Below are 26150 nucleotides of genomic sequence, written 5' to 3' on the forward strand. Positions count from 1 at the left end.
TTCAGATTTCCATAACTTGAAGGGGAAATTAGAACTCAAGGATCCAGCAACGAAATAAAGTCTTTGGAAATGATGCCTCCACAATCCATGTTAACGCAAATCATTGGGCATTTTCTCTTCACACTTTTTTTTTTTTAATAATGCTTTGTACATTTATAGCATTCTTACCCAATGGGCATCATGGAGCCCAGGGCAATGGTCCTGTGGCTGCTGTCTCTTCTTCATTTTGAAACTGTGTCTGTGATGAAAAGCAGGGAGAAACATGGAGGGAAGTAGCAGAGAATGCTACTGAGACAGAAAGGCGAGAGCACAGCTGAGACACAGGAGCTGCCATGTAAAACATTATCTCACTGCATGGTTCCTATTTCCTGTCTCCTTTTCTTTATGTCTCCAAATTCCTGAAACAGGAACAATTTAGGCCACAGCAAATAAGCCTAGAGATTGAAGGGGGAAGAACTCACCCAGGCTCTAAGAACTCACTTGGGCTCCCACAGTTTTGTCTCTGGGCCTTGGTCACATTATATTTAAACAGTATTTCTTTTATTTTTGAGAGTATATATTATCACATCATTCTCACCTTCCTCTTTCCTCCCTCCACCCCCTCCTATACACCATCCTTGCTGTCTTTCAAGAACCTGACCTAAATATTTCCAAATACATAAATACAACCTGCACATCTGTATAGTGTTACTTGTATGTATGTTTCCAGGGCTGATCATTTGGTATTGGATAACCAACCAGTTTTTCTACTTGGGAAAGACTATTTCTTCTGCTCTCAGCATTCCTCAGTTGCCTGAGTTCTTTTTGAAGGGTTGAGGTTTGAGCCATTGCTCCTTATCCAAGTTAACAAGTCTATTTGTGTCATCCTTGGCATTCACATTGAAAAGGGGAATTTGAGATCAGGAGTGCTTGATTCCTTTGGGGATTGATTAGATCTGCACAGATCCTGTATGGGAGAGCATACTGACTGTAGCTTGATACACTATCTGCCAAGATGGATCTGACTGCCTGGCCTCCTTTCCTGACAGGTCTCCTCTAAAAACTCCTTTAGGGACCCCATGATCTGACTTTGATTTCCAAGGAAGAGCTTTGTCTGGAGATAGTGAGCAGAAAATTGGCACCTGCAATTTGGTTCACACAGTTTGGAGAGGGAAGCAATTGGAGTTCTGCTGATCTGAATGAGCAGCTAGCTTCCTGCAGAGCCATCTCTGGAAGGCTTCTTAGCAGTCCCGTGATTTCTTCAGTGTCTGTGGCCTGACATTTCCCTCAGGGAGGAGTATGAATCCAGGTACGCCTCCCTTCTAACTGTGGGAGGTCCTCAAGGGTAGAGGCTGTATACATAGTTCCTTCTGATTTCCCTGGAGAAAAAAGTAGAGAAAAATTAAGGAATGTTGCACAGTAAAGCAAAAGGTTATATGACATTAGATAAACCCAGTACTTTCTTATGGAAAAAATAATACCCAAGTTTTATAACCTATACACTAGGGGAATGAAAAGCTCTCCTTGGTCTTGCCTTGGGGATTTAAAACTAAATCCTGGAGTATTAAACAAGCCATAAAAAGATGTTTCTTTTTTTTTCCTTTGTGTGTGTGTGTGTGTGTGTTTATCTAGTATTTAGCAAATTCCTCTAGAATGTGTTAGGAGACAAACGTCTATGTGTGCAAAAGTGACAGCGTCACTTTAATATGTCTGGCTGTATTTTTCCCCTCCTCTTTAAACAGCTGTTAAACTGTTTGGAGTGTATACATTGTTTCATAATTACCTTTTTTGGGGGGTGGTCCTTAATTTTCGACTATGTAAATGGATGGTTAGAGGGTTCATTTGTGAAACAGAGCTTGTGTTTGATGAAAATATATTTCATATATCCTTCACCATGTGGTGCTCTTTTGTGATAATGGATAAAAAGAACACTGCAATAGCAAGATTTAACCAATGAGCCTTCCACTGCTGTGGGAATGGTCTTCACTAGGGACCCAACATGGCAGGTGACTTCCTGGACCTTATCCTACCCCCCTCATTTATGTTACAGTGGCTAAGTTATGCGCTTGAAAGGGGCTGTTCATTCTACAGAGGTATCACCAAAAGCAGTTACTCCTCTCTGCATGATCCCATTTCCCATAGCCTAAACTCTCTGGAGCCTGTCCACCCTTGCCCCAGTCCATCCCACCTGCCCACCATCAGGAGAGCCCTTCGGACTCTCTAGAGTGACTTCAGTTTTCTGCATTTCTTTTCCAACTCAACAAAGAGAAAAAGACACATTTATTTCATCCCTTCAAAATCACGAATTACAAAACTTTTTTGATTTTGAAAAATAAGAGCCTTTTGCTCCCCTCCCCCTCAAAATAACTTTCTCATTATGATGGCGACTTGTCTAGCACTGAGCAACATAAAAGGATTTTCCTCTGGGTGTAATCCACTGGTGACAGATATATGGCAGTGCTTTCTAAAACTCCTGACTTAAATTCTTCATTTTTCAGTGGGTGTGGAAGCCTCTCTGTTTTGTTTGGAGGTAAATTATCTTATTTATCTTGTCTGCATAAATACCACCAAGATGAATAATGCAAGCTATTGGAATAATCAAAGTAAAAAATGTGGACCTGTTCTTAAAGGGACAGGTTTAACATCTTGCCTGAATAAATTAAAAGAGGGGTTGTGTCCCTCCCCTTGAGTAAGAAAATGAAGCATCTCCTGGGACACTTTCATTATCATTTTACCCAAGGATTTTTAAGTCCATAAAGAAAGTCAGATGGACTTTTATCGCTTCTGTGACAAAATTCTTCATGTCAGAAACTTAAGAGAGTGAAGGTTTGTTTTGCCCATAACTGAAGGATACAATCTTCAGTGGTGGGGATGGCACAGGGGCAGCAGTTTGAGGCAGCTGCGCACACTGTATCACCCACAGTATGGACAGGAGAAGGTTGCTCCTCAGCTGGCTTTCTCTTTTTATTCAATGTAGCACAAGCCATGTGATGATGCTGCCCACGTGTTAGTTGGTTCTTCCTACTTCAATTAACTAATTCTAAAAACTCCCTCACAGTCATGTGCAGACGTTTGTCTCCAAGCTGATTCTAGATCTTGAGAAGCTGATAAAAAATATTTAGTTATCACACTCAGCATTTATTGTAATGACATGGAGGAAAACAAAACACACAGCCACAGTTCAGATCTACAGATTGATGCAGAGGCAGCATGAAGTATAAAGATAAATAGTAGGTTATGAAATTTGGGGATCAGAGAAAAATGGTTGCAAACTCAGGATAAACTAAAATATTCAAATGATCTGTTTCTGGCTTGTTTTCCTAGTCTGTAATATGGAAATAAAAAGTAATTGTGAGATGTGGCAGTCTTTAATTGGCTCTGATGTCAGGAACACTTGTAGCCATGGTGATATAGTGATGAACTCAGTTGAGATATGGAATAAGCCTAAATTCTGCAAATAAGAGCTGGTAATGTTGATCCCACATGATCTAATGCCCCTATGCCTTCTTTTTTTGTGAGTAGAATTTTTCTTCTTAGAGAAAAAGAGCGAAGCACAGTGAAGGTGCCACTTGCAACTGGAAAATAAGAATGAAAATCTATGTACAAATAGATACTTAAGCAGTCAAGGTAATTATTCTCCACTTTTGAAGCAAGATATTTTATTGTCCTTTACATAGCATTATTCATTGAAGTATGAGATTTTTCCTAGTCTAGCTTGTAGAAGCAAGCATGATTTCACTCCATGTCCAGCAGCGAAGACTCTCACCCTTAATCCAGTCTGGGTATCTTCCCTAAGTCTGGGGTGTTTCCTCAATTGCCTTTATTAACATTCTGCTGAATAAACATTTGAGTTGTGTTCTCTGTATAGGACTTCAGTGTTCTGTTTCCGTTCCCATTTCTCGGCCAAGCAAACCCTGGGTGCTGTGTCTTCCCATGCAGTGCACTTGCTATTATCATATCCAGATTCATGTTCTTGCCCCTCTCAGCTGGGCAGCTCTGGGAGCTGTAGACTATGCTCAGGGTTTCAGCACTCACACTTTAGAACCACTTCTCACATATTAATAGTTTGACTTGCTCTTTCCTTCAGCTTAGATGGTGTACACACTCTTTGGTACTCTACCTCAGTTGACATAATTTCATTATTTATCTGAGTATTGTTTTATTTTTTTTCTTTAATGCCTTAACATTTTTCAATGTTTTCTTTAGTGTACTGCCTGATAAATGTGATTTCTAGGTAGGAGTGCATTTTTTTATCCATTCATTTTACATGAATCATATTTTCTTTTATCTTTCTCTCTCTAGTAATTTATTATTATGTACTGAAATTGTATCAACTATTTAGAGAAGTAGAAATTTCATCTGGGAAGGGTGCATTTTAGTTACAATAGGCAGTTAATTTTCCTGAATTTAAACTCTAAATTCTGCTTCCTCTTTCAACTCTTTTACCTGGAAATCTGATAACAATGAGTTGAGTCCCCTGTAGGTTAGCAATAGACCTTCCTTAGCCATGAGAGGTGACAAAATGAAATGTGCTGGAGACCCAATGGGATATGGTTATTAGTGTGCACTGGGCAGTCAAACAGACTTCACATGAGTCCACATTCTAGTGCTGTCCAGAGTTTTTGCCTCTGCAATACTATCACATGTTAAGTGTCCGATTTCAAATTATCCACAAAGCCTTCTGAAGATCAAATAAAACAGTAAATATAAAGAACTTGTCGGAAAACTTGAAACATACTAAATATTAATAAGTTCAGGTTCTCCTCTCTTTGATATAAAAAAAAAACAGTTTCAAGAAATACAACATATCATAAAACAGAATTGATATTGAAGCTAAATGGAGCAGCAGACCTGTTAGAAATTATAGAATTCAGAAATGAGAAAAGATTTATTGAATTAAAAGTTGTTCTTGGTTTTTAAGTTAGAAATAATTATGTGTAGGAAATTAAATTGGGTATGTGATTTATGTACTTAAATCAACACACAGAGTAGTGTTATCATTTTTTAAAAAAAAACTTTGATCATTACAGACAAATATTAGTGAAATTTAGGTCACTTCTTTATTCCATGAACAGATAAATTTGTATAAGGAAAATCATTTGTCATTATTAGGACACGGTGACATAAAAAGAAATATGTCATAGAATTTTTAGCTTATCAGACCTTCAGTGTGTAGAGAGGTAACACTCCCTAGGTCTATACAGCAAGAATGAAGAGTTTCATGTCACTTAATGTTCATCAATGTGTGGTCACCTTGTTTGACTGGAAACACCTTCATAGAAAGCTAGTGTTCAGAAGAATAGTGGGTAAAAATTTGGTTCAATTATTTTTTTTTTTTTTTTTTGCTTTTTATACAAATGAAATAATTAATGTCTTGACTTGGAAAACTCTATACCCAAGTTGTCTCAATGAAAGAATGCCTGATCAGCTGCAATTGTTTTAGTTAAATGTCTCTGGGGTATGGGTTTTGACAATCGTTTGCTTTCGCTGTGGATTAGATAAGGCAGTCATTGAAAGTTCTGCTGCTCTCATCCAGGTCCTAGGGAACAAGACCCTGGGGTATGATTTTGGCAGCAGACCTGGAGAAAATGAGTTGGTACAAGGCAACTTCTGATACCATCTCACATGCTTCATGTGTGACACCATCACACATGAATTTCCTATGGCTTTCCTCCCCTCTGTCTTTTTCACTTCTTTCTTTCCACCAGAAATATCCATGCTGCCCACTAAGTTCTAGGTTTCATTCTGTCCTCGTGTTTCATCGTAAATGAACATGCTGGTAGGAACAAGAACAGATTAAGAACACATGGAACATAGTCTGCCAGCTGACCGTAGGCAAAAAGGAGAAACGCATGCATTTGAGCAAGGGAACGTGATGGCGTTGGCTGTGGGTGCTGGGATTTTATATATGGTAGCAACAGAAAGTCCCAATGAGACTTTGAGTTGATCATTTGAGTCAAGGGCCAGAATTGTTCACTCATTCTTAAAGATACCAGAGGGGTCTTGAGAGTTTGTTTGGAGGTTCTGGCAGGGGAGAACAGCTAGACTGGTCCTCTTCCATTCAGGGAAGGTTGTCCCCTTGGGGATGCTCATGAAGTGTTGATGCTGGAAGGGGGCTTCTGCCTAGTCAGCCCAGTCAGCCGAGTCAGCCCTTTCAGTCAGTGGAGTGACAGATGTTACAGGAGGCTCACATTTGTCTGCTATGTGGTGGCATGTGTGAGGGAGAGATGCCCCTCAAGCTACCCACAGCAGGCAGGAGAGCAGGCCCTGAGGTCGTGAGAGTGAGAGGCCTGGTCCTGCCCCTTGCCTGCTGCAGAACTTGGGAGAGTTGGCCCTGTACCAGTCCTGGGCAGTTCAATAGCACTGGCCCTGCTGGCATGGACACAGGTGAGCCTGCCCCAAGGGCATGGGAGCAGGAGATGGTTCCTCCTCTTGTCAGTTAGGGCATATGAGTGAGCCAGCCCAGGCAGTGCTGGAGAGCTGGCCCTGGTGGCATAGGTGCAGGAGAGCTGGTAGGCTGACCAACTCAGTTCCAGGTCCAGGACCACCCAGGTCCAGATCTAGGGCCTTGAGTGGGCCCATCCCAACAGCTACCCCATCTATGAACTGTTGGAGAGTATGAGTGGTCAGTCCTACAGATCTAAAATAGCAGGATCCCCATGACATAGGGCAACAACAGAATATCTAAGAGGAGTCCCAGTGATAATCTAGTGCTACTAGTACAGCAGAAGCCAGAGGTCTCAAACTAGACCAATGTCTCATTGCAATGAACATTTGCAAGTGAAGAAATGTGGACAAAAAGGTATACTAAGGGACACAGTACAGCTTCCACAGAGATTTTTTTTTCTTTTGGTGGGGGATATTGCAAGTGTGGAGGGCAGGTATGAGAGATGGGAAGATATATGAGGGAGATTGGGGTTTATGATATGAAATTTAAAGAGTTAATAAAAAAAATTAAATGTAGATCTAATGTGTCACTCCAATGTTTCAGATTGGCTCTTCTAGATGTATACAATTTCCTTCAGATATATACATTTTGGGACTGGTTAATGTTATTTATGTATGTGTGAGATTTTTTTAATTTGTAAGGTCTTTATTATAAACTCATAATAGATTTTTCAAAAATATATCTGTGGGTGCATCCTAGACAGAATAAAACAGCATTGCAAAGGCTAGAGCCCAATAGGGCTCATAGGCTTAAACAGTAGCCAAAGAGTCCATTGTAGGTATCCTGTGTGCAAGAACAGAAGAGTGGTTGGTGATCTCAAATACAGTAGATAAAACAGACAAAGATATGTAAACAGTTATAAGAATTTTGATCTTTGTTATTGATGATGGGAGATGAAAAGAAGTTCTCACAAAAATGCATTTACTCCAAGTTGTGTGAGTGTGGTATATGTGTGCGTATTTGTGTGTGTGTGTGTGTGTGTGCGCGCGCGCACACATGTCTATGTGTGCCTGTGTGTGTGCACGTATGCATGCATATGCAATGATTTTGAAATGAAGATCCCTCAGAGGTTAGAGAATCTATAGGAAATTGTAAACGTGTCAGAATTTGTGTCAGTTCTAGCCACCCTTCCATCCATTCCATTCCATTCCATTCCATTCCATCCCATCCCATCCCATCCCATCCCATCCCATCCCATCCCATCCCATCCCATCCCATCCCATTCCATTCCATCCATCATCCATCCACTGCAAAGAGTCACCAGACTAAAGGAGAAATGTTGGGGAAACTAGCAGTATTGTTTAAAGAACAAACAGACCAAAAGAAGGTCCCTGGATAAGGCTGGAAGGGTCCAATCAGGAAGAGACTAACAAACGGCAGAAAGCCTTATCACCCTTTCTATGGGTACTCTTATTCATAGCAGATTTTAGTTTAATGAATCATAAGATGTTGCTACTTAAGACTTACAAAAATAAACATCTGAAACTTTTCTGAGTCTGCTTACCACTTATTCTGGCTTTGTTTGAGGGTCAAGTAAGACTTGTTGTTGTTTAATAGCAATTTGGTTAGCAAAGCAACTAATATTCAAAGTGGTTGCTTAAGCCTTCAGTTGTCCTTCAGGTGGTGAGTCATGAATGGCATTGATGCAGGTCACAGATCATCCATCTTGTCAGAAAGTAAGTTGCCAAAGAGCCTTAAGTGCAATATTACAGCACACATATAGTTGAGACTTAGAAACTGGAATGCCAGGATGTGGACAGTAATTCCTCAGAAGCTAAATGGGGTTGGGAGTTCAAGAACAATGATTATTACCCTTTTAGTGAGTGCCTGCTCAGTTTTGTGGAGTGGAGCTGGAAAATGGATGCTCAAAAAAAGATAAAGCTCTTGTTCAGAGTTAAACAGTCAGGAAGCAAATGGACCAACCTCAGTTTCAAGTGTGTCTGACCATGCAGCTGTTCTGGTTTGCCCTTTATTACCATGACTTTCAGCACCAAACATGTACTCCTGGAGCTTTCTTACTTCTTTGTAGAGTGAGTTTGCATGAGTTCTAATATGAAAAGTCATCCATTTTAGTACAACAAAGGCTGTATTAAAACAGTTGTGAAAGGCTGGATGTAATAGGGAGTATTCCCACCCTGTGTAATGGATCAATTATCACACTAGTGTATTTTGTTTGTTTTGTTTTGCTTAGAGACAGGGTCTTTCTATGTAGCCCTGGATGTCCTGGAAATTGATATTTAGGCCAGGATGGCCTCAAACTCATAGAGATCTGCTTGCCTCAGTCTCTCAAGTGATGGGAATAAAGAAAACACCACTACCCCAAGCTTCCTAATCTTATAAATAGCACATCATAGTTACATGTCTATAGAAATAAGCTGTTCCAGAGACAAAGGTTCTGCCATTTTCAACATGTGACTATGAATGTTTCCCTAGACAGCGGCCTCCAAAGAGCAGGTGAAAACAGCATTGAGGACACCATAAGGCATGTTTCCAGGCTATATTAGAATAACATCCCTTATATTAGTCAGGTAGATTTACTACTTGCAAATGAAGTACTCAAGACAAGTCACTGGGACCCAAAAAGTAGTTGGGAAATCTTGTTTCTGCAATCTATGTTCAGTGCAATGCAGGCATCCAGGAAACACTAGACAATTGCTGAGTTTTACTTTGATATGCTGTAGCAATTTGAACTTGCAGACTTACTTTGTTAGATTTATATAACATTGAGAGGATTCAAGTTTTAGGGCCTATTCAATATTTTATAATGTAATTGCTCAAGATACAAACAAATTAATACCTTTAAGATCCAGAGTTTTTTCTTTTTTTTTTAAATATTCTTTTCATATCCTGATTTAGCCCATTCCCTTATCTCCTCCTACTCCCACCATCCTTCCCTCCCCCCTCTTCCTCTAGTCCACTGAAAGGGGAGACCTCCTCCCATGACATCTCATCCTAGCTTATTAAGTCTCATCAGAACTGCCTGGATCCTCTTCCTCTGTGTTCTGGAAAGACCATACCATCAGAGGGAAGTGATTAAAGAGTAGGCAACCTACATCATGTTAGAGACAGTTCCTGTTCCCCTTACTTGGGAACTCATGGAGACTGAGCTGCCTAAGGGCTGCATCTGAGCAGGGAGACTAGCATGGTCCTTGGTTGGTGTATCAGTCTCTGCAGACCTTTTGGGCCCAGATATTTTTTGCTCTGTTGGTCTCTTTGTGGAGTTCCTGTCCCCTCCAGGTCCCTCTATCCTCCCATTCTTCCATAAGACTCCCTTCTCTCTGCCCAAACTCTGCTTCAATCCTCTGTTGGGTGGAGCCTTTAAGAGGACCTTTATTGTAGGCTTCCAGCCTGTTCCCTCTCTTCCACCGTATCTGCTGTCTATCCTGTTTGCTGCTCTGAATGATAATTAAGCATCCTCCCTGGGGTTCTCCTTGTTATTTAGCTTCTTTAGGTCTGTACATTTTACCATGTTTACCCTATATTACATGGCTACTATCCGCTTATAAGTATATACTATGCAACTCTTTCTGGTTCTGGGTTACTTCACTCAGGATGATCTTTTCTAGTTCTATCCTGCGAATTTCATGATTTCCTTGTTTTTAATAGCTGAGTAGTATTCCATTATGTAAATGTGCCAAGATTTCTGTGTTCATTCTTTCGTGAGGGACATCTAGGTTGTTTCCAGATTCTGGCTATTACGAATAAAGTTTTTATGAACGTAGTTAAGCAAAGGACTGTGTTGTGTGGTAGAGCATCTTTCGGGTAAATGCCGGGTGGTGTAGCTGGGTTTTGAGGTAGAGCTCTTTCCAATCTTCTGATAAAGCTCCAGACTGATTTATAAAGTGGCTGTGCATGTTTTCACTTCCACCAGCAATGGAGGAATGTTTCCTTTTCTCAACATCCTCTCCAACATGTGTTCTCACTTGAGTTTTGATCTTAGCCATTCTGATGGGTGGGAGATAGAATCATAGAGTGATCTTGATTTGCATTTCCCTGATCTTTCCATCTTCTAATATCTTTTTCCATATTTCTTTTTAAAAAATTATTGATTACAATTTATTCACTTTGTATCCTGGCTGTAGCCCCTCCATCTTCCTCTGTGGCCTGGCAAGGCTGCACCTCCCAGGGGAAGCTGATCAAAGAGTCAGCCATGAGTTCATTTTAGAGACAGCCCCTGCCCCCTTACTAGGGAACCCATTTGGAATCTGAGTAGGAGGTCTAGAGCTGCTCCAAGCATGGTCCTTGGTTGAAGTGTCAGTCTCTGTTGGGCCCCATGGGTTCCTGTCCCTTCCAGGTTTTCTCCTGCTTCTTCCATAATGTTTCCTGTACTCCGCCCAAAGTTTGCTTATGAGACTCAGTATCTTATTCCATACCCTGCTGGGCAGCGTCTTTCAGAGGTACTCCATGAAAGGTTCCTGCCCTGTTCCTTGCCTTTTCCTACTTGCAATGCCTATCCTGTTTGCCCTTCTGAGTGAGGTTTCAGCCACTTCCATAGGGTTCTCTTTGTTGTTTAGCATCTTTAGGACTGTAAATTTTAGTATGTTTATCCTATATTATTTGGCTAATATCCACTTATAAGTGAAAATATACCATATGTGTCTGTCTGGGTTCCCTCACTCAGGATGATCTTTTCTAGTTCCCACCATTTGCCTGCAAATTTCATGATTTCCTTGTTTTTAATTGCTGAGTAGTATTCCATTGTGTAAATGTAGGACAATTTCTGCATCCATTCTTCAGTGGAGGGACATCTAGATTGTTTCTAGATTCTGGCTATTATTAATAGAGCTGCTATGAACATGGTTGAGCAAATGCCCTTAATGTATGGGTTAGCAACTTTCAGAAATATGCCCAGGAATTGTATAATTGGATCTTGATGTATCATTATTCCTAATGTTCTGAGAAAGTACCAGATTGATTTCCAAAGTGGTTGTACAAGTTTACATTCCCACCAGCAATGGAGGAGGGTTCTCCTTTCTCCACAACCTCTCTGACATGCGTCATCCTTTGAGTTTTTGAATTTAGCCATTCTGATGGATGTAAGGTGGTCATTTTGATTTGCATTTCTCAGATGACTAAGGACATTGAGCATTTCTTTAAGTAGTTCTCTGCCAGTTGATACTCCTCTGTTAAGAATTCTCTGTTTAGCTCTGTAACCATGTTTTAATTGGATTACGTTGGTTTGTTGGTTTTTAGCTTCTTGAATTCTTTATATATTCTGAATATTAGCCCTGTGTTAGATGGAGGCTTGGTGAAAATCTTTTCCCAGTCTGTAGGCTATCATTTTGTTCTGATGACAGTGTCCTATGTTTTACAGACGCTTTTCAGTTTCATGAGGTCCTATTTATTGATTGTTGATCTTAGAGCCTGTGCTGTTAGTGCTCTGTTCAGGAAGTTGTCACCTGTGTCAATGAGGTCAATGTTCTTCCCCACTTTTTTTTTTTCTAAAAGATTTAGTGTATCTGTTTTTGTTTGTTTGTTTGTTTTGTTTTTTTTTTGTTTGTTTTTTGTTAAGGTCTTCGATACACTTGGACTTTACTTTTGTGCAGGGTGATAAATATGGACATGGACCTATTTGCAATTTTCTACATATAGACAACCAGTTAGACCAGCATCATTTGTTGAAGATGCTATTTTTTCCATTGGATGCTTTTGACTTCTTTGTGAAAAATTAAGTTTCCATAGGTGTGTGCATTTATTTCCAGGTCTTTGATTAGATTCCATTGATCCACGAATCTGTTTCTATGCCAGTACTATGCAGTTTTTCTTACTGTTGCTCTGTAGTACAGCTTGAGATCAGGGATGGAGATACCTCTAGAAGATCTTTTATTGTACAGGATTGTTTTAGCTGTTCTGGGTTTTTTGTCTTTCCATATGAAATTGAGAATTGTTCTTTCAAGGTCTGTAAAGAATTGTGTTGGTATTTTGATGGGAAATGCATTGAATCTATAGATTGCTTTTGGTAGGATAGCCATTTTCACTGTGTTAATCCTATTGATCCATGAGCATGGGCGATCTTTCCATCTTTTGATATCTTCTTCAATTTATTTCCTCAGAGGCTTAAACTTTTTAAAATAAAAAAAAAATATTTCTAAATTAAAGATTAAGAGACTAACAAAATTAGAATTTCAAGTAAAAACTCTTCCAAAAAAATTCAAAGTGGAAATATTACTTGAAATTATAAGAAGGAATAAAGGTGAAATGAAAAATGGTTAAAAAAATAAAATAAAATATAAGTCTTTTACTTGCTCTGTTAGAGTTACAACAAGATACTGTATGATTTTTGTGACTATTGTGAATAGTGTTGTTTCCCTAATTTCTTTCTCAACCCATTTGACTTTTATATTCAGGAGGGCTACTGATTTTTTTTTTTTTAGTTAGTTTTGTATCCAGACACTTTGCTAAAGGTGTTTATCAGCTGTAACAGTTCCTTAGTAGAGTTTTTGTGGTCACTGGAATAATGACACTTTTACTTCTTCCTATTCAATTTGCATTCCCTTGATCTCCTTTAGTTGTCTTGTTGCTCTAGCTATGACTTCAGATACTATATTGAAGAGATATGCTGAGAGTGGGCAGCCTTTTCTTGTCCCTGATTTCAGTCAAATTGATTTAAGTGTCTCTCCATTTAGTTTGATGTTATGTGCCTTGTAACCCTGATCTCTCCAAGACTTCAAACATGAGTGGGTGTTGGATTTTGTCAAATGCTTTTTTGGCATCTAAGGAGATTATCATGTGGTTTTTTTCTTCTTCAGTTTGTTTATATGGTGGATTATATTGGTGGATTTCTGTATATTGGACCACTCCTGACTTCCTGGGTTGAAGCCTACTTGGTCATGTTGGATGGTATCTTTGAAGTGTTCTTGGATTTAGTTTGCGAGTATTTTATTGAGTATTTTTGCAGTGATGTTCATAAGAGTAATTTGTCTGATATTCTCTTACTTTTTGGGTGTTTGTGATGTATCACAGTGACTGTTGCCTCATAGAAAGAGTTTGATAGTTTCCTTCTCTTTCTATTTTTGCAGAATAGTTTGAAGAGCATTGAAGTTAGCTCTTCTTTGAAGGTCTGTTAGAATTCTCTGAAATCATCTGGTTCTGTTTTCAGTTAGCCCACAAGATCACACATATGAGGAGAGCTGCAGCAATTTACTGAGAACCACCCACCAATAGTCAGTCAGAGACCGTACCCACCAATCTGGGTTGTTCTTGGACTGTGTTTTTATGCTGGCTGGCCTTTACCATCTGGCTGTCTCAGGAGTTAGCTGTTAGTTTCTGGTGCCTACTGGAGGCCTGGTGGGTAGGGGTGGGGTAAAAGAAATGCCCTGGGCAGGAAGCTGGTTGTTCCAGAAGGAGCCCTCAGATTGTCAGATTGGTCTCTGACTGACTACAGGTAGGTGGTTCTTAGGAAATTGGTGCAGCTCTCCTCAAGTGTATGATCCTGTGGGCTAAATGGACTTCTTGGTAGCCCAGGCCCTCTCCTCTCACCAGGGGAAGTCCCAGAGTCTTGCTCTGAAGTCAATGAGCTGCAGTTGCTCAGATACTGTGTTTGCTGGGCATAGCCCTCTTGAGGAACCAGGGAGCCCAGAGGCTTGGTTGGTCTTCTTAGGGACACAAGTTGAGCTTTGAAGCAGCTTCTGGGGCTGTTTCCATGGTTCCTAGGCATCTGTAGGTCTGAGGTTGGATCTCCATGCTCCAGTACCCAGAAGGTGCTCATTGGCTGGTGAGCATAGCAACAGGTGTGTGGCTAGGGCCTAGAGACCCCGAGCCTGCAGGAACCCAGAAACTATTTTCAGGGATAAACTGGGTGCCCTGAGGTCAGACTTCATTGTTTCCTTGCTGGTGGGGTTTCCTCCTGACTGGAATACCCAGGCTCTGGTGTTTTGGGGCCCACAGTTCAGTCTCTTGGTAGATGTGCAGGCTTTGCTGCCCTGCTGATCAGACACAGTGTGTAACTGGCATTGCCATCTTGGATCTCTCCCCCACATTCAGACTTCTTATCTTCCTATTCCCAAATAGTTTTCCTGACTCCAAGTTGATATTTCTATCCTTTTTTTTCTTGAGATTATAATATAATTACCATTCTCCATTTTATTTCCTTTCTTTAACACTTCTCCTTTTCTGTCTGTCAAACTCATGTTCTTCCTAGGTTGTTACATATATGTACGTGTGCATATTAAGAAATATATAACAATAACCTACTTGATCCATATAATGTTATTGGACTGTATGTTTTTATGGCTGAGCACTTGGTATTAGATAGTGAACTGGTGTGTTTTGCCCTGAGAAGACCCTTCCTCCTGCTCTAAGCGTCCCTTTGTTGCCTGCAGTTCTTGGTCTAGGTGCTTCTTTTAATTTGAAGAGTCAGCTTATTCTGTCTATTACATTTTAGTATTGATATTGTCCCAACAGTTTAATGATAGTATTGAACAAAAACAAGTATTTTAAGAGTTTCTTGTTCAGCAGCCTTATGTTGTTCTGCTTTATTGTTTTTATCCTACAAATCAGAAGACAAGGTTTTGGAAAATCTAAGTAATGAATTAGTATGTTAGCACACAGGGATTTTAAGCCATGTATCTCTAAAGCATATAGTCTTAGGGATAGCTGTGTTTTTAATGTTGAAGTTGTCCCTATGAGGATTTATTCCTACAAGCCAGGAATTCTGTCTTCCCAAGAAGAGTTAATATTATGCTTAGCACTTACTAGGCATCCAATGACCTTATGTTGAATGAAAACAAAGTATTTCAACCAAAGTATTTCGGTCACATGATATGAGCTTTTAGGGTAGTCATGATGCACCAGCACAGTAGTTCTCAACCTTCCTAATGCTTTGACCCTTTAATACAGCTCCTCATGCTGTAGTGACCCCCAAGCACAAAATTATTTTTACTGCTACTTCATAACTGTAATTTTGCTACCTTTATGAACTGTACTGTAAATATCTGGTATGCTCTATATGCAATCCCCAAAGTGGTTGCAACTCACAGGTTGAGAGCTGCAGTTTGGCAAATTGAGCCACACCTATACTATAAGCTTCAAACAATTAGTATGAAATACAAACTTTTCTTTTTGATAAAAAAAATTTAAGGATCAAAAATATATTCAATGTTATGTACAGTGCTTGTGCATCATGCACAAGGCCCTGGGTTTAATCTCCAGTAGGAGGAGGAGTAGAAGATAGAAGAGGGAGAGGAATGAGAAGGAAGGAAAAGAAAGAGTCCAAGAAAACGTTATTGACTCTATACATTCTCACTTAAGAATTTCAATAGAGAGACCTGAAGGAAGAGAACAGCCAAATCAGCAGAACGGGTGCCAGGGTGGCTGAACCCCCTCTGCGTGTCTTCTCTATTTGGACCTGTCGTGGCTGCAGTGTGCACTACAGTCGCTGCACGGAAGGGATAAGCAGTATGATGAGCTTGCCACACACGTGTGCCCCCACCTGCAGAGGGTGCGATAGCGTGGGTTTGCAATTATTGATAAAAGGCTTTCAATAGACTTCCCTATCGTATATCCCTAGCAATATTCGATACATTGCTTAGGACATGAAAAAATCCTTGGGTAATCATCCGCTTTTTAGTGTCAATAAAAGCCCTAATTCAGAATGATGGTATTTATAGCTCATTGATAGTATTTATAGCACTGTTGGTTTCCTATTTTGTTCCCTATAATTCCCTAAAGGTTAGAAAGGGAACAAACTATTAATCAAAAACTACATAGAAACTGTCAGAGTTAAAAAATTTATGAGCCTTAAAGTAACCCCATTTTATTCAGATTTATGAATTGGCCTCCTATAATTTACAAACAGGAGCAATCGTGTAGTATTCCCCATCTATACTGTGGCAGCTGCTCATTCTTTTTATTCATGGTACTAATGTTATATATTTCATTCATTTGCTCCTACATACGCTCATTAAATACTTTCCCAGTGTTTATCATTCACTTGCTAAGAATGAATGTAAGCCTAAATGAGATTCTCCCCAACCCCATTCTTGGAATATTGGTATTTGAGTGACTGGTACAAAGGGAAATGTATGCTAGAGAAAGATGTAATAAAATGAATATGTACAGAGACCCTGAGCCACCAGAGGAGGACAGAACTGGAGAAGGTAATACTGCTTGAGCATATAGAAACACTGGGACCTAGGTTCTCTTCCTTCATTGTGAATGTGTAGATTTTAGCAATCATGCTGCATTCAACTCTGACATCCACCACTGACATGAACTGATTGGCCTGCTCTTTAATTACCTCCCCCTGAGGGGGAAGCAGCATTACCAGGCCACAGAAGAAGACAATGCAGCCACTCCTGATGAGACCTAATTGACTAGGATCAGAAGGAAGGAAAAGAAGACCTCCCCTATCAGTGGAGTTGGGGAGGGGAATGTGTGCAGGGGGGGGCGGGGGAGGAAGGGAGGGATTGGAACGGGAGAAGGGAGGGAACCACAGGGGGGGTACAAAGTAAATAAAGTATAATTAATAAAGAATTTAAAAAATAAAAATAAATAAAATAAAAAATAAATTGTTGCTAATTAAAAAATAAAATAAATTATTCAGAGAATTGAATAAGTGCACTGTCTTTGCATAAACCAAACCATCCTTTCTGAGCTCATTGATATGATGATGACAATGTGACTGATGCAGATTTTTCACCATGGTTCAACAAAGCAACATTGACAACAGTGTTAGTTCGTGTAGCTTACATGGTTATAAATACTATGAGATCCAGTCTCGAATATCTCCCAACACTGTTGCTGTTGTTTTTTTAACCCCTTTCTCACCTTTTCATATCTATGCTGGATTAAACTGAGATTTAGAAAATTCCTGGGTCTTGCTAGTGGAAGGAAAAAAAAGCACACTTTTGTCCATTTTCTTTTGGATGACTGACAGGCTGACAGCCAGCTATGCTCACTGAATTTTCAGAATTCCTCCAGCAAGAAAGCTGGATTCCACAGTACACTCGTGGAGTCCGCACTCCCCGCAGCATCTGTCTTGCTTGTTTGCCAACAGCAAGTGCTGACTGGAAAAAAAAAAAGTCTCCACAGACAAAGGCAGCCTTCGCTCAGCTTGGGGAGAATAATCATTTATAATTTGTGAAGACCCAGTGTGGCTGACAAAACCCTCTGAATGTTTTCTGTCTTTGGACCTGTGGATTTCTAACTTTAACTAATTTTTCGCTGAGACTGTATAGATGCAGTTTTATCACCTTGTTCCTCTGCATGGTCTCTAGTTATTCTTTGCATACTCCCAGAATCTGCTGTGGGAAGTGAGCTCCAAGACAAGGGAGCTGTCATTGTCTTTCTTGTTTCCAGAGAAACCAGAGGTCTCCCAGCATCCTGGGGAGATGCCTCCGAATCTTTTCTTAGCATCCTCACTGCCTGCGAAAGTCCATGTATGTCCTGGCCTGCATTCTGTTGCTGTGACAAAACACTCTAACCAAAAGCTGCTTGTGGAGAAACATGGCTTATGTTGTTTACGCTTCCAGGTAACAGTCTGCCATTGTGGAAAGTCAAGTGGAATTTGAGCCTTTCAGAGGTCCTCTGCTTCAGGCTCCTGACTTGTTCCCTCTTTTCTCCTTCTTCTGATGGCCATCCTCTTTGCCTTTCTGGATAGGAACTGAGCATTTTAGATAGAGTCCTCCCTCTTGATTAGTTTCTTTCGGTGTACAGATTTTAGTAGGTTTATCCTATATTATATGTCTATATGAGTGAGTATATACTGTGTGCATCTTTCTGCCTCTAGGATAGTTCACGCAGGATGATCTTTTTCAGAACCCACCATTTACCTGCAAATTTCATGATTTCCTTGTTTTTTTATTGCCAACTAATATTCCACTGTGTAGATATGCCACAATTTGTGCATCCATTCCTCCACTAAGGGGCTTCTGGGCTGTTTCCAGCTTCTGGCTATTACAAATAAGGCTGCTACAAACATGGTTGAGCAAATGTCCTTATTGTGTACTTGAGACTCTTTTGGGTATATGCCTAGGAGTGGTATAGCTGGATCTTGAGGAAGTGCTATTCCTAGTTGTCTGAGAAAGTACCAGATTGCTTTCCAGAGTGGTTGTGCAAGTTTACATTCCCACCAGCAGTGGAGGAGGGTTCCCCTTTGTCCACAACCTCTCCAGCATGTGTTGTCTCTTGAGTTTTTGATCTTAGCCATTCTGATGGGTGTAAGGTGAAATTTTAAGTTCGTTTTGATTTGCATTTCCCTGATGGCTAATGAGGTTGAGTTCTTCTTTAAGTGTTTCTCTGCCATTTGTTATTCCTCTATTGAGAATTCTCTGTTTAGCTCTGTACTCCAATTTTTAATTGTATTACTTGATTTTTTGCTGTTTAACTTCTTTAGTTCTTTATATATACTGGATATTAGCCCTCTGTCAGATATAGGGTTGGTGAAGATCCTTTCCCAATCTATAGGCTGTTGTTTTGTTCTGATGACAGTGTCCTTTGCTTTACAGAAACTTTTCAGTTTCATGAGGTCCCATTTATTGATTGTTGCTCTTGGAGCCTGTGCTGTTGGTGTTCTGTTCAGGAAGTTGTCTTCTGTGCCAATGAGTTCAAGGCTCTTCCCCACTTTTTCTTCTAAGCAGTTTAGTGTGTCTTGTTTTATGTTGAGGTCTTTGATCCACTTGAACTTTAGTTTTGTGCAGGGTGATAAGTATGGATCTATTTGCATTTTTCTACATGTAGACATCTAGTTAGACCAGCACCATTTGTTGAAGATGCTGTCTTTTTTTCCATTGAATGGATTTGGCATCCTTGTCAAAAATCAGGTGTCCATGAGTGTGTGGATTTATGTCAGGGTCTTCTATTCAATTCCATTGGTTCACCAGTTTATTTCTATGCCAGTACCATGCAGTTTTTAGTATAGTTGCTCTATAGTACAGCTTGAGATCAGGGATGGAGATACCTCTTGAAGATCTTTTACTGCAGAGGATTGTTTTAGCAATTATGGGTTTCTTGTTGCTCCATATGATGGTGAGAATTTTTCTTTCAAGGTCTGTAAAGAATTGTGTTGGTAGTTTGATGGGAATTGCATTGAATCTGTAGATTGCTTTTGGTAAGATGGCCATTTTTACTATATTAATCCTGCCAAGACATGAGCATGGGAGATCTTTTCATCTTCTGATATCTTCTTCTAATTCTTTCTTCAGAGACTGGAAATTATTTTTATACAAGTCTTTGAAAGTTTTCCAAAGTCTCAATATGTCATCTATCCCTCTAGACTCTACAGGAGCAGAACCCTGCTTTGGTACACTGTCCACCTCTCAGTATTTAAAGACAACCATCTGGTTTTTTAAATTAATTAATTTTCAAGTTTTCTCATTCTATAATTCATGTGTGTGTGTGTGCATGTGTGTGTGTGTATGTAAAATTATACATATAGTCATGTGTAAATATCTAAAGGATTGTAAAAGGTCAGTTAGATCATTCTTAATATGGGATTTTCTGAACTCATCTGTTCTTACATATCTTCAAAGAACATGCAACATTATCTGGCATTACTAATTTAGGAACACTGAGTCTGGGAATAGCCATGCTTATCCAATAGCTGTTTTGTCCATTTAAATTTTGGTTATTTTATGTGAGATGTTACCAGTGAGTGAATCTTTCAACATTTCTGGATTCTGGGGTGTTATATTGGATTTTTCTAAGATCTTTACTTTAGATGACGCATCAATTATAATTGAGATGTTAACATATGTAGACATAGGCATATTTGACGTATTTACTGAAAGGTCAGTATAAAAAGACACTAATGTCCCGGTGGGCTTGTGTTTTTCTCTGAGGCAGATATTGATGAGTGTGCAGAGGGATTCATTGAATGCCACAACCACTCCCGCTGCGTTAACCTGCCAGGGTGGTACCACTGTGAGTGCAGAAGCGGTTTCCATGACGATGGGACCTATTCCCTGTCCGGGGAGTCCTGCATTGGTAAGCAGCTCTCAGCCAACCCCTGTACCTGGATCTTTGCAAGGGGTTGATTCTCTTTGCAACTCCATGTGAGCACTCACTGGTTAAGTTCATCTGTTTTCAAATTGTTTTCCCCTCCAATGTAGAAATTAGGCCAGAAACTGTAGAGGATGGCATGTTGGGAATTTTGTACCAAAGTCGAACAGTCAGAGGAACAAAGTCTGGCTCTGGTGTGCTGAGAACGTCTAGATCTTTCTCCTAGTTCTTTCTCCGTAAAAGCATGGTGACGGGCAAAAGTTTTTGGCATGTAGAGAAGCAGCTGACAAGTGGAAATAGCGCTAGGTTTAGAATTAAAAAGTACAGCTTACATGCAGACACCTAGAAGTCACTCTGTACTCTGCACAGGGGCCTTTCACTGATGTGGACTTTTCTCACAAGGTTAGAAGTATTCATACATAGCACTCAAACTTTAATTGTTAATTTGAGTTATTTTTCTTTTTGTTACTTTTCAAGAAACATGACGATGTGATTCTAGCAATCACCGAATGTTTCTTAGGTAACTGATAACAACTTGGTTGACATTGAAGTTTTCCTGGACAAGAAAATGTGTAGACTGGGGTATTCTGCTTTCCTGTTCAAACATATTTTAATACCGCCATCTCTACGGGCAACTTTCTAACCTTCTCATTGTTGCCAAGCTGTTAGTTGTCATTATCCCTACTGACTTCCTTGCTTTATATCCTCTGTGTGCTAGCCTTTTCACTCTTTCCAGGCCTTAAACATGTGAGTGGCTCCTGGTTCCCAGTATGTATCTCTACTGTCTGCTAATGCACTTGACAAAGCTGCATGAAGTCAGGTGTCATATGAAACATTCTTCTTTGCTCAGAGCCAGTTTGACTATTATTCAATACTCTGTATTTTAACTTCCTCAAGCACTTTGTTATATTGTATATGTGTATCTTAGGTACTCTTTAGCATATGCACAAACATATTTCTAATAGTCTCTTGTCTCAAACATACATGTTCTTAGGAGGCAGAGACCTTATCTAACTTTCAATACTGTACTCAAAGCATCTAGAAAAATGCAGTATTCAATACAGCTGTGTCAAATGATTGAAAGAACAGAGATTCAAAATATGAGGTCATCTCTGTTTTTCACTTGACTTGATATAGCAAGGTGTACAGATAGTTCTGCAGGGCAAACGAGGTTAGATTCTATAAAACCACCTGAGACGTGTCAGAAAAGAAAGCCAATGAGAGCCCCCGTTGCATCCACCCTGCATCACACCTTCTGGGGATGTAACTGTGAGCAAGTGGAGATGTCTATTCTTGAGGGATTTATGAACTGAAAACTTTGAGTCATAATAACAGAGCTTCGTGGCAGTGAAAATTATCATACCTGAATAAGCCCTAAATAGCACAAACCACTAATGCTTACATTTAAAAGAGTATGCAGTTCCTAAATCAGCCCTTAAAATAAAGAGGTGGCTTTGCAAAATGGACTCAGCTATGCTTTTTCTCCCAGATAATGGTAGGAATACAAGCATTAGAATCTAAAAATGTGCCCATTTAGGCCATTAGAAGAATAGTCTCATCATTCTGTGCTGTTTTTCTTTGTGAGATAGTGATAATAACACCTGCTGTATTCACTTCATCAGAAACTCTACAGTGTTCACACAATAAAGAATAGCAGGATTTATTTTTATCTATTAAAATATTCAATACTTGCCTCTTTTCCCGAAGCAGATTACGTGATCCAAGAAATCAGTGATACCAGGCATTATAGAGGCAGAGTCACCATACACAAGAGACTCATTGGTAGCAGTTGATCTTTTGTTCGTTTGTACAATGTTGCCATGACACTAGGACACAGAAACACCCTGTGTTTAGTTAGAAGGTGGCAGTCGTCTGCTGTGGGACTTTGTTTAGATGAAGTAGTAAGGGTCTGTCATTCTCCATGCAGTGTGGAAGTTGTAAGCAGCTTCGTGTGTGTGTGTGTGTGTGTGTGTGTGTGTGTGTGTGTGTGTGTGTGTTATGGAGATGTGGATAGGTGTGTGTGCATGTGTGGATACATGCATGTATGCATGCAGATGTGTACATCTGTACCTGCAGGTGTGCAGAGGACAGACATTAATGCCTGGATGTTTTCTGTGACTGCTTTTATCTTAGTGTTAGGATTTTTCGCCTAACCCAGAGCAATGCAACTATCTGGTTGGCCAACAAGCGTCAGGAATCCTTCCATCTCTGTCTCCTCCAGCTTTGGGGTTATGGAAATATATCACTATGCCAGAATTTTACATGTGCACTAGGGATCTGAACTCAGTCCCTCGTGCTTTCACGGAAAACACTTTATTGCTGAACCACTGCCTTTTCTATCCATGTTTAGTGGATAGTGATCTATGTCATCAAGAAATGAGGTGAAACGCTATATGCTTGATGATGGCTTCCAGAAAGAATAAACAGTACTTTAGATATTTTGAAAGATTCACTTCATTCCCCTTCCCCTCGTGTCAGGCTGTCACCATGCCAAATCCTGCATATGGACTTTTCTTTTCTTTTGGTGCTTTTCATGCTTTGCATGGATACTCAAGTTCTTCCTCAGTACACTATTTCTTTCTTTCTTGTTGTCCTGCACCACAGTTTCTACTGGCCAAAATCACAATCAAATCTCTCTCCCACCCCCCAAACCTAGAATTGCCAACCTAGTCCACAGGAGATATCAGGTACCTTTTATAAATATTCATGATCTAGCAGTATAATCCAGGAAAATCACTGTCAGTTGGTTTTACAAGGGATCTGAATTATAGTGGTCTTTAAAAATATCTCCAATTGACTAGAAAAAAAATGCTCAGTTATCATGTAAAGCCATTGTTGTAGATTTTTCTCCTTTAATGAGAATGGTTTATGTGGACCCATAACTATTTATTTATAACAGAGTTTACCAGCTAAGTCTTTGTTATTAATCAGGTTTCATCTCCACAGTATTTTGTAATTCTCCATATCTATATTAAGTTAAATCATGTTGAAATGCCTAAGCCTAATAGTAATTAAGAAGAAATTTTCAGAATGCATAAAAATGTATTTTATTGAGATGCACTGGAGAAAGCACAGTTATTCTGCCAACACTAGGCAGCTGTTAGCCTCCTGTTACCACTTTCTCCACAGCTCCCTGTAGAGTGAAGCTGCTCTGGTTCACTCTATGTTCTGCTTCCCGGTCACAGCAAACAGTGCGATCATGTGGGCAGCTGTGTACCTGCTGTCACCATATAATGAAGAACAAATTGATATTCATCATTTGCACTTATTAAAATAGTGCTTTAAATGACTAGGTGTTATTTTTTTGTTGTTAACTTTTAAAACTATACAAAGTAACAATAAATAACAAAACAACGAGGGAAGGTTGTGATAGAATCTCTTAATAAAAATCTTTGTTAACACATCTTAGTTATTCATGGGTGTTAATGCATTTCCTTGCAAGTTAGAAGTTATAATTATTTTCAGGTCAACCAGAGACCAAGTGAGTAATTGTAGATATGGGATGGACCAGTGTCACCAGGACCCAGATAGAGAAGCTGAGAACATGTTCCTCACTTATTCATGGCTATCTACGTACCCTCAAAAAAATCTCACCGTGGAGTTGGCTACACTTGACGACCTGGATGAGAATGAGCCCTGGCAGAAGCTCTGCGAGCTTGCTATTGTTTTGCAAGTCCAGCCATATATGTACAAAGCTGGACCCCCTAAGCATGGCGAGCAGACAGGCTGTGTTGTAGAGACCTCTGGGAAGACAAATGCTCATCCTCACTTCAGTGATAAACACTTTACACATGCCACTAGTGTAGAGCCTGCCATACCCAAGGCTCAACAGTCACCAGACAAACGGGCTGACAGCGCATGCCTGTATGTTGTTGAACTTTGGAACTCAACCCAGGTATCTGATAGCAGGCTAATAGGATTTCAAATTACCTATCAGGTCTATACTGTCGATCATTCTGTGTCGCTCAGTTTTGTGTTGCTGTGACGAGATATCTGAGAACAGATAATCTGAAAAGAGGGTGGTTTTAGAGGCTTTAGTCCATTGTTGGCCAACTCCATTGCCTTTAGGTCCACAGCAAGGTAGAGCGTCATAGTGTAGATTATGTGATGGAGAAAACTGCTCAACTCACAGAGTCCAGGAGCAAATAAAAAAGAGAGGGATAGCAAGGCTGCTCCTCCTTCTGGGGGCGGCGGGGGGAAGTCAAAGAGACATTGCAGCCAGTCCTGAAAAAACCTGATAAGCTAGGGTCAGATGGAAGGGGAGGAGACCTCCCCTATCTGTGGACTTGGAAAGGAGCAGGCAAGAGATGAGGGAGGAAGAGCGGGATTGGGAAGGAATGAGGGAGATGGCTACAGCTGGGATACAAAGTTAATAAACTGTAACTAATATTTAAAAAATGAAATAAAAAAAGAGAGGGATAATAAATGGCTGGCACAATGCGAATTCTTCAAGGGCGGGCTGTCAATGGTCCTTCAGTCGGGCCTCCTGTACTGGCTCACTGTGCTCAGAATCTAGAAATGGAGTAATACACTAATGAGGTCAGAGTAATACACTAATGAGGTCAGAACCTGATGATCCAGTCACTACTTAAAGGCCACATCACTAAACACTGTCGCATTTTGGTCCAACCTTCAGCACATGAGCCTTTGGGGTTCCTTTAACACTAAAACTATGCCACCATTCCTGACCCTAATACAGATTTGTTGTCAATTTCAGTGTTGAAAGTGTTGAAGGTGCAGTAACTAGCAATGGTCCTGAAGTTACACAAAAGATATGGGGAGCCTGGGACTCAGCTTCTACTAGATGGCAATTATACAAATAAAAATAGAAGAGAAAATTAGGATGTTGGTGCTCACGTGCACACACACACAAACATTTGCATCTATGCTGCATGTATATGCATGCATATATACAAAACAATCATATATGGCTACATAACATTAGGCAGAATTAAGGTGGTAGAATGAATGTTGAAGAGGATTTATTCCTTAGGAATATTCAAACTTGGAAGTTAAAAAAAATCATTCATGAAGCAAATGGTAGCTTTCTTATATAAACTATATAGTTCACTCTAAAATGATGTGATTAATGTTGTAACATATGGAGGCAATTAGGAGAGAAAGAAACCTGTGCAGACCGGAGAACAGTCATACCAGGCAGTGTGTGAACAATTGGGCTCATAAGTAAATATATAAAAATATACTAATAATGTCTAAAATCCACACACATCCTAATGCTGTAAGAGCTTTCCATATTCTGGCTCATTTATGCTCAGAGTAACTGTGTTAGAAAGTTATTTGCATAATGACCATTTAAAGAACAAATAAACAGAGTCTTCCCTATGCATTATGAATGTCTCAAAATTAGTTGGCCTTAAACCTTGTTTCTTTCCCAGGCATTTTAAAAATTTATTTTGGAGAATTTCATACATGCATTTTGTCTTTACATGATATCTACTCTCTCCTCTTCTGACTTCCAATTTCACCTATATCACCACCTCTTAAATTTATGGCCTCCTAACTTTGATTATTGATAATTTATATACAGACAGTCTGACAGAAAAACTACCAAGTCCATTGAGTGTTGCTTACATACTCATGTGTGTAGAGCTAACTACTTGGAATTGGATAACCTGTCAGGGTGTTCATTTATGGAGTAGACTACTTTGTATGCAGAATGTAACTCGACGAAGTCTTGTGATTTAGCTCTGCTTTCTGGAACTTTCTAGAAAGCCTTATTCATCCAGTGTCATTGAGTAATGCACAGATTCTAAAGAGATTTCTC

The 26150-nt window shown here is 39.8% G+C and overlaps 1 protein-coding gene across 3 annotated transcripts in view; it reads left to right on the forward strand.

Annotated features, from left to right (window-relative positions):
• The window catches only part of Nell1 (neural EGFL like 1), a 951197-nt gene that overhangs the window by 886468 nt on the left and 38579 nt on the right, over positions 1-26150 (forward strand). For 2 of the 3 annotated variants that reach the window (XM_060367221.1, XM_060367220.1), the window contains one exon: positions 20210-20350. The exons of the other annotated variant lie outside the window; for it this stretch is intronic. In XM_060367221.1, coding sequence (XP_060223204.1) covers positions 20210-20350 — 141 coding nt within the window. The remainder of the gene's footprint in view (positions 1-20209; positions 20351-26150) is intronic. 3 annotated transcript variants of the gene reach the window in all.

Source organism: Meriones unguiculatus, chromosome 14, assembly GCF_030254825.1.
Source record: "Meriones unguiculatus strain TT.TT164.6M chromosome 14, Bangor_MerUng_6.1, whole genome shotgun sequence".
Classification (NCBI taxonomy): Eukaryota; Metazoa; Chordata; class Mammalia; order Rodentia; family Muridae; genus Meriones; species Meriones unguiculatus.